This window comes from Canis aureus, chromosome 12, assembly GCF_053574225.1.
Source record: "Canis aureus isolate CA01 chromosome 12, VMU_Caureus_v.1.0, whole genome shotgun sequence".
NCBI classification, from domain to species: Eukaryota; Metazoa; Chordata; class Mammalia; order Carnivora; family Canidae; genus Canis; species Canis aureus.
In genome coordinates, this window is record NC_135622.1 from 6,941,549 (window position 1) to 6,955,371 (window position 13,823).

At 39.3% G+C, this 13,823-nt stretch overlaps 1 protein-coding gene across 7 annotated transcripts in view; it reads right to left on the reverse strand.

Annotated features, from left to right (window-relative positions):
* Window positions 1-13,823, reverse strand: part of CHD1L (chromodomain helicase DNA binding protein 1 like) — an 83,044-nt gene that overhangs the window by 36,181 nt on the left and 33,040 nt on the right. For 4 of the 7 annotated variants that reach the window (XM_077842574.1, XM_077842571.1, XM_077842568.1 and 1 more), the window contains 5 exons: window positions 9,885-9,966; window positions 6,817-6,979; window positions 5,122-5,277; window positions 4,356-4,448; window positions 2,724-2,820 (listed from right to left, as the gene is read on the reverse strand). In XM_077842574.1, coding sequence (XP_077698700.1) covers window positions 2,724-2,820; window positions 4,356-4,448; window positions 5,122-5,277; window positions 6,817-6,979; window positions 9,885-9,966 — 591 coding nt within the window. The remainder of the gene's footprint in view (window positions 1-2,723; window positions 2,821-4,355; window positions 4,449-5,121; window positions 5,278-6,816; window positions 6,980-9,884; window positions 9,967-13,823) is intronic. The other 3 variants (XM_077842573.1, XM_077842569.1, XM_077842570.1) reach the window with 2 other exon arrangements.

Consider the following 13,823-nt stretch of genomic DNA (forward strand, 5'->3'; position numbering starts at 1 on the left):
CCATATCCTGCAAAGTAGTAGTTCTCAAACCACAGATACATATATTCACAGGAGTATGTGTCAATGCACCAGGGGGTTTAGAAAGCCCTATGATAACCAAGGCACCTCTTTCTGGAATGTCAATTTACTAATGGAAAGAAATACACACTTTTATTTAACTGTGAAATAAATAAATATGTAAATAATAAAATGCAAAATTCAAATGCACAAAACCCAACTCTAAATCTTGAAGAACTTGTGGTCATCCACCTACATTCATTCTCTACTTGGGGGTGTGAAATCACTATCCTCTCATCTACAGCTGTATTGGTTGAAAAGTCTGAGAAGTATCACCTTAGAGAATCAAGGGGCAGGTGGCTTCTCATATTCTATATGATACGTTAAAAATTATGTATGGGGGGGCAGGGAAAGGAGGAGGCAAAATGAATTAGGTCAAGAATAAAGATAAGCCTATAGCACCCATGCTACCAGGTATCATTTTAAGTCTTCACAAAGAAAGAAATAGGACACTGTCAAAATAGAGGAGTCTCATTAGGAAAACTAATTTAATCTGAGCTTGCAATGTGTGTACAGGAACAATTATGAAAAACCCCTTCAAGACTCTAGCCTCAAATGTGTGGAAAAGGTATTGAATTTGAGGACCTCAATTCTAATTCCATCTCTGTCATTTGCTGGCTGTGTGACTTTAAAGAAGTCACATGACCACTCTGGGTCTGTTTTGTACCTGTGAAATGAAAAGGTTGGATAGAAGATATTTACGGGTCCTCCTTCACTTGTAACACACTTGTACTAGATATATCAGAGCCAATAAAATACACCACGGCATGCAATTATTTGGTTTACACGTTTCTTAATGTTGCGTAGTTTTGCCATATCTGAGGTTTAATGGTTAGTTCAGGCTCACCTGGAACAGTTTGAAATTCTTAGGAAGCTGGACCTTTTTTATACTTGTCTTCTCACTGGGGACCAGGAGGACCAGGTAGAGGCTGGATACCAGGCCACTGAACACATAGCTGGACCTTTTAAGACTCCAGAAGTGACTTGGTCTTCTGCTACCCAATTCATGTCACTGGGAAAGAGTCCCCCAAGTTCTCTCTGAACCAAACCCCACAGGTTAACTAAGGTGTATATTTACTAAGCCGTCATTAGGTGCCAATTCAATGCAAGATACCAGCAAGTAATTAAAAAAGAAATGCTTGATGCTATCTCTGTCTTTGTGGAACTAAACAATACAGGTGAAGCAAGAAGATTATAACATGCCAATTAAACAGAGAGCAGATTTATCAGATAAAGGACTGGTATTCAAGATCTCTAAAGAACTTATCAAACTGAACACCCAAGAAACAAAAAAAATCTAATCATGAAATGGGCAGAAGACGTGAACAGACATTTCACCAAAGAAGACATACACATGGCCAACAAGCACATGAAAATATGCTCTGCATCACTTGCCATCAGGGAAATATAAATGAAAACCACAATGAGATACCACCTCACACCAGTGAGAATGGGGAAAATTAACAAGACAGGAAACAATAAATGTTGGAGAGGATGCGGAGAAAGGGGAACCCTCTTGCACTGTTGATGGGAATGCAAACTGGTACAGCCACTCTGGAAAACAGTGTGGAGGTTCCTCAAAGAATTAAAAATAGATCTACCCTATGACCCAGCAATTGTACTAGTGGGTATTTACCCCAAAGATACAGATGCAGGCCAGGACACCTGCACCCCAATGTTCATAGCAACAATGTCCACAATAGCCAAACTGTGGAAGGAGCCACAACGTCCTTCCACAGATGAATGGATAAAGAAGATGTGGTATATATATATATATATATACATATAAAATGTGATATATATATATGTGTGTGTGTATATATATATATATAATGGAATATTACTCAGCCATCAGAAAGGATGAATACCCACCATTTACTTCAATGTGGATGGAACTAGAGGGTATTATGCTGAGTGAAATAAGTCAATTGGAGAGGGTTTCACTCATATGTGGAATATAAGAAATAGCAAAATGGACTACAAGGGAAAGGAGTGAATCTGAGTGGGGAAAAATGAGAGAGGAAGACAAACCATGTGAGACTCCTAACTCTGGGAAACAAAGGGTTGCCGAAGGGAAGATAGGGGTATGGGGTGAGTGGGTGACAGGAACTAAGGAGGGCACTAGATGGGATGAGCAATGGGTGTTATTCTATGTGCTGGCAAATTGAATTTAAATAAAGTATTAAACAAACAAAACAAACAGGAGACTAAGGCAGTGCATTGTGAAGTGCTAGATTAATTAGGACCCTAGGTGCTATAGGAATTCAGGAAAGGGAAGGATGATTATGGAGGGGATGAGGTGGGATGGGACAGGGTGCAGGTGTGGTTGCAGAGAAGGAATCAGAATCAGGGTTTTAAAGAAAGGAAAATTGGAATCAGTCTCAAGAAATCAGTGAATTGGGGTGCCTAGGTGGCTTGGTTGGTTAAGCATCTGCCTTCGACTCATGTCATGGTCCTGGGGTCAAGTCTCACATCGGGCTCCCTGCTCAGCAAGGAGCCTGCTTCTCTCTCTCTCTGCCCCCTGCTCATGCTCTCTCTCACTCTCTAATAAATAAATAAAATCATTTAAAAAAAGAAAAAAAGAAAAAAGACAAAGAAATCTGTGAATCATTATTTGGTTTTAAAAATTACCAGCTCAGAGCAGAAAATGTGAACAGTCCACCTACCTAGAATACAGGAATGCCAGAAGCTTATCCAGTAGATGAAGTTTCCCACTGGCCTCAATCAAGTGGTCACCAATTTCAAAAGGCTCTGGTTCCACACCTATAAAAGAAGGAACCTCCTCCCAATAATGTGTTCCTGGTCCGGGCAGACTTCTTAAATAGAGAAGCTGATGGTGAGACTACAGCAAGAGGACAAGTTACTTCTAATTGATAATGGGCCTAAGTCTCATCTCTCTTTGAGACATTTTAAAATTGTTTCCATGACAATCTTGGTGCTGCTTAACACCAATCATAGAGCCTAACAACCCCAATATGCCTAATAAATGTCCATCCAAGGAACAAGCCCACTCTAGGAAAGGGAAGCACAAGGATATGCTAAAGGTCAGAGAACTGAAAATCTGAGACTCGCAAGAAAACAAATAATTAATGCTGAGATGTATAAACTAGTAATTCTCAAGGTGGAGGGTGGCTATCAGAATAATCTAAAGGGCTTCTTTCAAAATCTACATGTCCCAATAACCTCTGCCTTTAAAAAAAATTGTGAAATGTACCTAATTAAGATTCTGTGACATTTAAAACAATTCCTAGTGTTACTTGGCAAATACTCCCTTAAAATGACTGTAGCAAACTCTCCACATTGATCCTATCCGTTCGAGCACCCCCATGTCCACAGAGGTCCTAGAAGTGTCCCAAAGGCTACTCATCAGAGTAAATCAAAAAAGCCCTAGTTTGAATAAAAATGAAAACACTACAAATGTGCAGTAAGTAGCTTAGAAGAAAATTTGCAACACTTAGAAGGAAATTTGCAGACCATCTCTAAGATGGAGGGGAAGCAGCAATGGAAGCTGAGAAGCAGCAGAGGTAGGCAAATGGAGAAGAGAAGGCATTGTTTCAGAAGCCAAAGGAAGAAAGTGTTTCAAGAAAGAAGTGATCAACCGTGTGAAAGGTTTTGATTAGGTTAATTAAAATGTGAACTGACAACCACTGGAGATCACTGGTAAACTTGCAAAGTTCAAGGGTGGTGGTGAAAGTCTGACAGTGGAGTGGGTTTCAGACAATGGGACATCTAGGGGTGCCTGGGTGGCTTGGTTGGTTGAGCGTCTGACTCTTGATCTCACTCAGCTCAGGTTTTAATCTCAGGGTCATGAGGTCAAGCCTTGCATTGGGTTCCACGCTGGGTGTGGAGCCTAACATAAAAAAAAAAAAAAAAAAAGACAATGGGACATCTAATCATGAAGAAATGATCCCTAAATCCAGGTTATGAGACAACCTGAAAGATGGCCTTGAGATTCTTCAAAACTGTTATTTCAGACAAGATCAAAAAGGAAAAAAAAAAAAAAAAAAGCTGAGGAATGTTTGGATTATAGGACAATAAAGAGACAGACAAATATAATTCACAATTTATGACTCAATTTTGAGTTTCAAAAAAAGAGGAATCAAAGCCATAGGGACACTAACAGGACAGTGGAAGTTGGATATGAGCAATATATTAGATACATCAACATAAAACATTAACAAGAAAATGGGATGAAACTAGACGGTAAATACAGGTAATTGCTTTGAAGAACTGTGCGATGATGTTGGCCACAAAAATGTTCATGAAAAGCAATGTGAGAAAAAAGGGCACTGTCTCACCCTCAAACAGGTATGGGTGATCCACACACTTTCGAAGCTGGGATAAGACATTTTGAAGTTTGACTTTCTTTGCCATCTCACTTTCAAATGCATCTGAAAACAGAGAGACAGAAAGAAAGATACTACTGAATAAAAACAAAAGAACAAAATGAAAACTCTAAGTTAACCTTATTTATTCAGTAATATATCTCTCAAACTTGTATTAACCTCCTAAATTTCACTGAATTACATGAATTAACAACACATCCACATGAAGTTTACTTAACTATCACTTTGTTTTAAGGAAGCCTAACTATAAAATGAACTTGGGAGTACTTTGTTACTTTTGCACAAATTCCCTTAACTACTGTTGTGAAACTCAGGGAGAAACTCACAAAATGACAGCCTGTTTTACTCTCTCTCTCTCTCTGTTCCCACTCCCAACTCCTCTCAGTAAATCTGATCCAACAAAAAAGCTCTGCAATGTGTTAAATATCTGACAGGTTAGGAAGATGAAAGCCATGACTGGCATACCTAGAAGTGTTCGCTTAACTAACTTCTAAGCAATAAGGACAAGTGGTGGTGGGGGGTAAATTTCACAAGTTCAACAACCAATAAAGTCTGCATTATGGTAAAGATAATGGTTTCACTGTGGCTGACCTGAACATTACTCAGAATACAAAATTCTATCCCATATTACTATACAAAGTCAGTGTGATAATAAAATATTTCTCTGCATGAACATTACAACTTCATTTAGTTTCTAAATCAAATGCCCTCTGATTACCTAGGTCTTTCATCAAAATGGCCTTGTAGTATTTTTTCTGCAGTGCTGACATGCCGTGGTATAGCACTACCTCTGTCTTCTTGGGAAGCTCTGTAGCTACCTCAGCTTTCACCCGCCTCAATAGAAATGGCTGCAAGAGTTTGTGTAGTTCACTTGCTGTGCAAAGAAAAACAACCAACAACACAAGAGTAGGATGAAATTTTCAGGCTGGACTAGTATGGTAATTTTTCATAGTACAGGTGAATCTTGAACATGGTTTGAACTGCTCAGGTTGACTTAAACACAGATTTTTTTCAGTAAATACAATACAGTACTGTAAAATGTATTTTCTCTTCCTTAGGATTTTCTTAACACTTTCCTTTCTCTGGATCACTTGATTGTTAAGAATACAGTATAACACATATAACACACAATATATGTGTTGACTATTTCCATTACCAGTAAAGCATCCAGTCAACGGCAGGCTATTAATAGTTAAGTTTGGGAAGTCAAAAGTTATAACAGATTTTCCACCATGTGGGGGCCGTCAACCCCTCTGATTGAATAGTCAACTGTATTTCTTCCTTCACTGGGTTCTTTTTCCCAACTCCTGAAATTGTTACTGGCTCTCAACTCAAGAGCTAGAAATAAAGAACTTGATTTTTATTAATGATCTTGCATGAAGTTTTACTGTTTCTAGGATACTTCTGCACTTAATCTGATTTACCAGCATAACAGCTTAGAAGTTAGGGCCAAGTAATATTGTTTCCATTTTTATAGCTAAGTTAAGTACACTTTATCCAAAGTCACATGGCTGGATGCTAATGTTATTATTCAAACTTAGTTATATTCACTTCAACTCCCTTGTTCCTTCCCTAGGTGTTATGAACTTCAAAAACTAGGTTGAACTAGAATTTCACTGCATGTTGGGTTGCCAGATAGAGCAAATAAAAATACAAGAATGCAGTGAAATGTAAATTCCACAGAAACAACAAATAGGAGTACGTCCCATCTAATATTTGACTAGGTGTCATATATTTTATCTGTCAACTCTAAACATAGGGGCAATCAGAGGAAGTTTCCCAGGTAATCTTCAGCTTGTGGTATGGGCATTTTAGCTATGAGAAGCCCTTCCAACTCATACTCATTTAGTACACAGATACCCACTAGTAGGCATGCCTAGCATTTATTTTGAACAATCATCCTGAGATAAAAGTCCAGGGGTAGACAGAGGGGCAAAGGTGCAAGAGGAAGAAGACTGCAACTGGCAGCTGTATAAACGAGGGCAGCTCCCCTCCTTTGCTTCCACCACCCACTCATCCTAGACTTGGTTTTAGTGCACTGTTAACAGAAACAGCAGTGCTGTGGAATGCTGAAGAGTAGTTTGGGACTACAGCACCCACATACCCTTCTGCCTCAGGAAAGAGCACAGAAAGTTAACAAACTACAAAATTACAGAAGTTATATGGGGGGTGGGGGGAAGCAGATACCTTCTATTTCTTCTAAAAATGATCCATTAAGCCCTACTATAGAATCATATAACATGATTCTTATCAGGACTCTTATCCTGAATTTTGTGTGGCTCTTTATCTTCCTGGAAGGCGTCCTCTGGCTATCAATTCTCTTTCTTTTCTACCTATGACACTGTATGAATAATGCATCAGGGCAGTTTCTGGGCCCAGACCTCTTGGCATGATTTCTAAGAAGGGAACTTGCCTGAGTCGGACTCTTTCTCAATATCCTGGTAACGCTGAACAAAATCTCCCACCTGCTCCTTGGGAAAGAGATCAGGCTCCACAAAACTGAGGAGAGAGTAGAGCTCTTGGAGGCTGTTCTGGATGGGAGTTCCGGTCAACAGGAGACTGAAGACTACTGAGAACTCAAATACATAAATAAATAAAGTAAAAAATCCATAACCTTAAAAAGCAAGACTGAGTTCCCCATCACAACCTTCACCTGTACAAAGAGAGGTATATTTTAATGGGATGACCGTGAAGACACGAAATAAGAAGATTCAGATTCAAGTGGTATACTAGAGATCTGATGTAGGAAATAAGGAGGGGACAATAATCCTGTGAAGGAGATACTGTTATAAGAAGGTAAGTAAAATCGCTGTGTGAACTCTGAAGTACTACAAAAATATTTGATATGGCTCTTGTTATTCAATCTTAGTGAGGATTCAAGCTGTATTTTATTACTCACATGGCTGAGTCTAGTGAGGCATCAGAGGAACATGGTACATATTCAAGCAGTTTGAAAAAGCTATAGATAGCATCAGGCCCACCATGACAAGCAAGATCTATACGAAAAGAATATCCTTCTATAAAACTTTACAGTACAGCACATCCAAAACATCAAGTCTTCTGGATGTTCCAGGGCCTTACATAAGCCAAAATGAAAGATATTCTTTAAATTTTGAGCAACAGATAAGAACACGAAGAATAAGAGACTAATGAAATAAAAGGTTAGGAAAAACAATAACAGATATTAGGTTAAGCAATGGACAACCTCTAAACCGACTTTAGTGAGAACTTATGCCATTTGAGTTAAATAATGCAGCAAAAATGGAAAGCCATATCCTGTTTATGCTATTTTAAATACTGGAATACAGTAAGGTAATATATACACGTATGTGTAGATAAACATATCTTATAAATATAAAAATACAGTATGTTTTGGTTTTTAAAATAATATATATGCATATTTATGTGATTGGGTTTTCACACAGTAAAGGCAACAGATATACCAAATGTTAACATATGCAAGGGAGTAAGATAATTATTGTTGGTTTTTATTTTAATTCTTATGTTTCTGTATTTTGATTTGGGAGGGGGTCATAAGAAGATAGTGATTTTGTATTAAGAAAACATGTCAGATCAGATAGAATGACACAATTAAAAGTGATTTGAAAATGTTATTACTATTTTTTTTTCAAACTCCTTTTTTTGTTTTCTTTTAAAACTGTTTAATCAGTGTCTACCCACTCATGCCTGCTTTGTTGGTAAGGGCAATGTTTTCTTAGAATTTAAGTACAGAAACTGGTCAGAAATAAATGCTTTCAACAATCAACTCATCTTTTTATGGTATGTGGTCACCAAGCAAAAAGCTGGGTTGACGAAAGAATATGAAGTCAAAAAGATAACCAGGATTAGTGTTCACTACAGTCAACTTATACTGTCATATGAGCTAATATATTTATTCACAGTAGTGTCCATTTGGCATCAAAACTTTTAACTGGGTGAAAAAAATCCAGAGATGGTCTCTTTGTATACAGTATTTTTAAAACTGCTTTTTGTAAGGTATTTTGCAGACAATTCTCATGTTGTTAAATATTTTTCTACATAATCTTTCATGGCAGCCTTACTTTGTCAAGGTACAGTACTTACTTTGTGAATGTACTTTATAAATGTAAATGAGGCACACTGCATAAATTATATAACCAACTCCCTATATTCCACTACAAAGTGTTTCCAACTTCTACAAACAAGCTGGAAACAGTATTATAAAGGGGGGGAAAGGGCACTACCCTTCTCCTCATCTGTCAGCCCCCCTATCAATAAATGCAATTCTTTCCAACCAACCAGTTGTCTGCAATTCAAAGCTCACCTAAAAAAGAATGCGTAGATGACTCAGAAATTCCTCACATAATCCCTCTGAGACTTAGTTTCCCTATGAATAATAAGGAAAGGCTCTGGGACATGCAACAGAACTTGGTTTCCCCACTCCAAACCCAGGGTTCCTTTATACTGGCTTCTCTTCTCTTATCCCATTACACATTAGTAAACTGCCATGATAGTTTATGAAGCAGTCTCTTATAGGGTTAGGAGCTACTATATGAAAACCTCTTGGGAAAAAGATACTGTTAAGTGTCCCTAAAAGAAGCCAAAGACATCATAGAGCAGAGGGTGCCCCACTGGGAAACAGCAATAACGTCTGAGAGTGGACTAGTAATAGACAGTGACAGTACCTGCATTAAAATGCTAAAAACTGCAACTTTTAGACCATGAATTGAGAATTCAGACCTAAGACTTTCCTCCAAATCACCTTTAAATTTATTAACTGTTTGTTACAGGATATGATGTTATAGGACAGGGACCAAACTTCAGTAATGGTTACAGGAATTCACATATGTGGTCTCATTTATAAGGTCAACAAGAAGGGTACCTGTTACTTACAAGCTGTTCCACGGGCTCCTCTGAAAAGAGGGCAAATCTAAGGCTACACTGACATTTCTCATTTCTCACCGGGCCAGAATGGTGCCAGAGATCGGGGGAAGGGAATGAGATCAAGGGTATCAAGACTTAAAAGTGTGACAAAGACAAGAGAGACTGGAGCTAATAGTCAATGGCATGCACTGGGGTCTCTTCATTACTCCATGTGAATGGTCAAATCCTTAAAAAAGGTAAATGGGAGGGGGGCAAAATATGTCAGCATTATCTGCTCTTGCAGACAGAAGAGTTATAATAGGATTATTTTTAAAGAATTACCCCTCTGAAGAAGATCAAAAGAGAGTTGAAACATTTCAAAAAATACAGCGTTATTTTACTGAGGTAGTATCTTATTATTTGATACCCAGATTTCAGTAAATGTCATCTCTTACATAAAAGATGAGAGCAAGAAGTTAGGCCATATTAAGTACTACCTGTCACTCACAAAATGTTTATACAGCCCTACCGAAATCGGACTAAAAAAAATCTTTCAACTTACCTAACTCTATACAGGCCCAAGATAGTATTTTCTTTAAAGGGAGTTGAATAAAAACTAAGACTATCCTGTGAGTTTACCTCCAAAAGTGTCTTATGCAGCAAGGAGTTTTGGTTTTTCAACCTGTGAGCTTCATCCACAACAAGAACACTCCAAGGGAAGCTGTGAGAGAAAAATCCAAGCTTTCAGTTTTGTGTAACTCAAATATATATCTCCTACCCAAAAGCCATAAAACTGTAACTAATTGGGAAGACTAGTATTAAGCCCACTCTATTAGAAACACATTCAAACTGCCTTTTTTTTTTTTTAAGATTTATTTATTTGAGACAGTGCATATGCGCATGATTAAGGGGAGAAGCAGAGAGGAAGAATCTCAAGCAGACTCCCCACTGTGCATGGAGCCCAACACAGAGCTCCATCTCAGGACCCTAAGATCATGACCTGAGCCGAAATCAAGAACTGGATGTAACCCAGGTGCTCCTCAAATTGCCTTATCTAAAGCCTGCCACGTACATAAAACATCTGCATAAGGTAGTAAAATTAAGGGAATTTGTTTTCTAGGACAGGAAAGATCTGTGCATAGGGGCAGAAAAGAAGGAGCTAGAGACAGAAAGCAAAGGAAACTCTTATGACCACCTACTATGTGCGAGACCCAGTGTCATGGTTGGGGCTTTATGTCTGTTATCTACTCCAAAAGAATAAGGTGAGTAGGCATTCTGCTCATTTTACCAACAAAGAGACTAAAGCTCAGAGAGGTTAGGTAACTGGCTCAAACTCCTAAAGCTAAAATCAGGCAGAGCTGAGGTTTAAATTCAGAAGAAAAATCAAGAAAAATGATGTCACAGTAGCTAAAAAAGGGTTTTAAAAATGGAAAAGCAGAGAGTAAGATCAAATGTTTCAGACAGACATTTGAGAAGATACATCCATTGAATATATTATGGAAGTCACTGGTGGCTATCTATAGGGCATAAAAAAATTCAAAATACGGAAAAATATGTTTGTATGAATATGTTCCAAGCCACAATATTTAAAATAGCAACAAGCTGGAAATAAATAAGTCCACTTATAGGTGACAAAATATTAGTTAGTGTTTTAAATACTATGATTATCTTGCAATAAAAAGGCCTATATAAACTAAAAAATATATATACATATTATGTATCCCTTTTCACAAATGAGAAACCATGCAAGAGATAAGTGACAGCTATAAGATTTTTAAATTTTTATTTTGTGAAGAGTCAGATGCTTACCAACCGAGCCATGCAGGAGCTCCTCATAAGGTTTATGTTTTTATTTTTATTAACGGATTTATATATTTAGGTACTCCCAAGTTGGGGACATAAATACTTAAAGTTATTAGATATTCTTGTTGACTGGACCCCTTTATTATGATATAGTATCCTTCTTCATCTCTTGTTACAGTCTTTGGTTTAAAATCTAGTTTGTCAAGATGGCGGAGGAGTAGGGTCCCCAAGTCACCTGTCCCCACCAACTTACCTAGATAACTTTCAAATCATTCTGAAACCCTACATATTCGACCTGAGATTTAGAGAGAGAACAACTGGAACATTACAGAGAGAAGAGTTTGCACTTCTAACAAGGTAGGAAGACGGAAAAACATAAAATAAAATAAAAAAGAATTAAGTGGGAGAGGGGCCCCTCGAGGAGCTGGGCTAAGGCCGGGCGGCAAAAGCCTCCCGGGACAGGAAAGTTCAGTCCCAGAGAAGCAGGAACTTTAAAAATCCACACTGGATTCTTCCTGGACAGAAAGGCGCCTAGCAGGGAACTCGGGCAGAACCGCAGGAGGGGCAGTGGAGCCTCCAGTCTCCTGGGGTCACTAACAGAGGAAGTGTGCCTGGGGGAGAGCATGCCCAGACCACAGGCTGATCCTGGTAAAGGGTTGGAGAGTGCGCCCGGTGGGGCCTTGGGAGAAGCTCAGGCAGAGGATCCAGGCAGAGGGGGCTGTGCCCTGCTGCCTTTGGGAGATACAGCCCAGGTGTGCAATTCCAGCAGCAGGGGCCCCAGTTCCCAGGGTGCGGGGGGACACAACCCAGGATCCTGCACTCCCCCACCCCCAGGGCAGGCGGAGGCAGGGAGGGCACAGGGCAGCAAGGACGTTCCTGCCACCAGGCACCCCCAAGCTGTGCAGGTCAGCACCCCCTGCGCCTGGGAGCATCCAGGCCAGTGCAGACTGGGAGACTGTGGTAGTTATTGTAGGAACTGACTCCAGGGCTGGAGAGCTGGCTGCGGCCAGTGGTGTTGCCCCTCCTGGTGTCACCCGGTGCCTGGGATGAAGCAGGGCCACCAGGGAACAGAGTCCTCACGCGGTAAACAGCTCCACCTGAGCCATGCACCTCCCAGGGGGTGGGGCAGCGCCTCCAGGTACAAACACCTGAGAATCAGCACAGCAGGCCCTTCCCACAGAAGACCACCTGGAAAGACAGAGGAGGAAGGAACAAGTTCTTGACCCAGCAGCACTGGAAAGCTCCAGGGGAAGTCAAGGGGGATTTACAGTATATAGAACCAGAGAAGACCCCTCCTTGTTTTTTTTTTGTTGTTGTTCCTTTTTTTTCTTTTTTCTTTTCTTTTCTTCCTTTTTCCACTACAACTCATTTTTAGCCACACTGACTGAGAAAAATGACTAGAAAGAACTCACCACAAAAGAAACAATCAGAAACAGTACTCAGTTACAGAATTTGGATTACAATTCGAGGTCAGAAAGCCAATTCAGGAGCACAATTATAAAGCTACTGGTGGCTCTGGAAAAAAAGTATAAAGGAATCAAGAGACTTCATGACTGCAGAATTTAGATCTAATCAGGCCGAAATTAAAAATCAATTAAATGAGATGCATCCAAACTGGAGGTCCTAACAACAAGAGTTAATGAGGCAGAAGAAAGAGGGAGTGACATAGAAGACAAGTTGACAGCAAGGAAGGAAGCTGAGGAAAAGAGAGAAAAACAAAAGACCACAAGGAAAAGTTAAGGGAAATAAATGACAGCCTCAGAAGGAAAAATCTACGTTTAATTGGGGTTCCCGAGGGCACTGAGATGGACAGAGAGCCAGAAAGCATATTTGAACAAACCTTGGCTGAGAACTTCCCTAATGTGGGGAGGGAAACAGGCATTCAGATCCAGGAGATAGAGTCCTGCCCTAAAATCAATAAAAACCATTCAAAGCCTCGACATTTAATTGTGAAACTTGAAATTCCAAAGATAAAGAGAAAATCCTTAAAGCAACAGGAGACAAGATATCCCTAACTTATATGGGGAGAAATATTAGATAACAGCAGACCTCTCCACAGAGACCTGGCAGGCCAGAAAGGGCTGGCAGGATATATTCAGGGTATTAAATGAGAAGAACATGCAGCCAAGAATACTCTATCCAGCAAGGCTCTCATTCAGAATAGAAGGAGAGATAAAGAGCTTCCAAGATAGGCAGAAACTGAAAGAATATGTGACCACCAAACCAGCTCTGCAAGAATTATTAAGGTGGACTCTGTAAAAGAAAGAGGATGTCAAAGAAATAATCCACAAAAACAGAGACTGAATAGGTATTATGATGACATTAAATTCATATCTTTCATTGGTAACTCTGAACGTGAATGGGCTTAATGATCCCATCAAAAGACGAAGGGTTTCAGACTGGATAAAAAAAGCAAGACCCATCTATTTGCTGTTAAGAAGAGACTCATTTTAGACCTAAGGACAACTATAGCCTGAAAAATGAAAGGTTGGAGAACCATTTACCATTCAAATGGTCCTCAAAAGAAAGCTGCGATAGCAATCCTCATATCAGATAAATTAAAGTTTCTCCTAAGAACCTTAGTAGGAGAAGAAGCGAGACACTATATCATACTTAAGGGATCTATCCAACAAGAGGACCTAACAATCATGAATATTTATGCCCCTAATATGGGAGCTGCCAAGTATATCAATCAATTAATAACCAAAGTAAAGACATCCTTAAATAATAATACACTTACACTGGAAGACTTAAATACAGCACTTTCTGCAAATG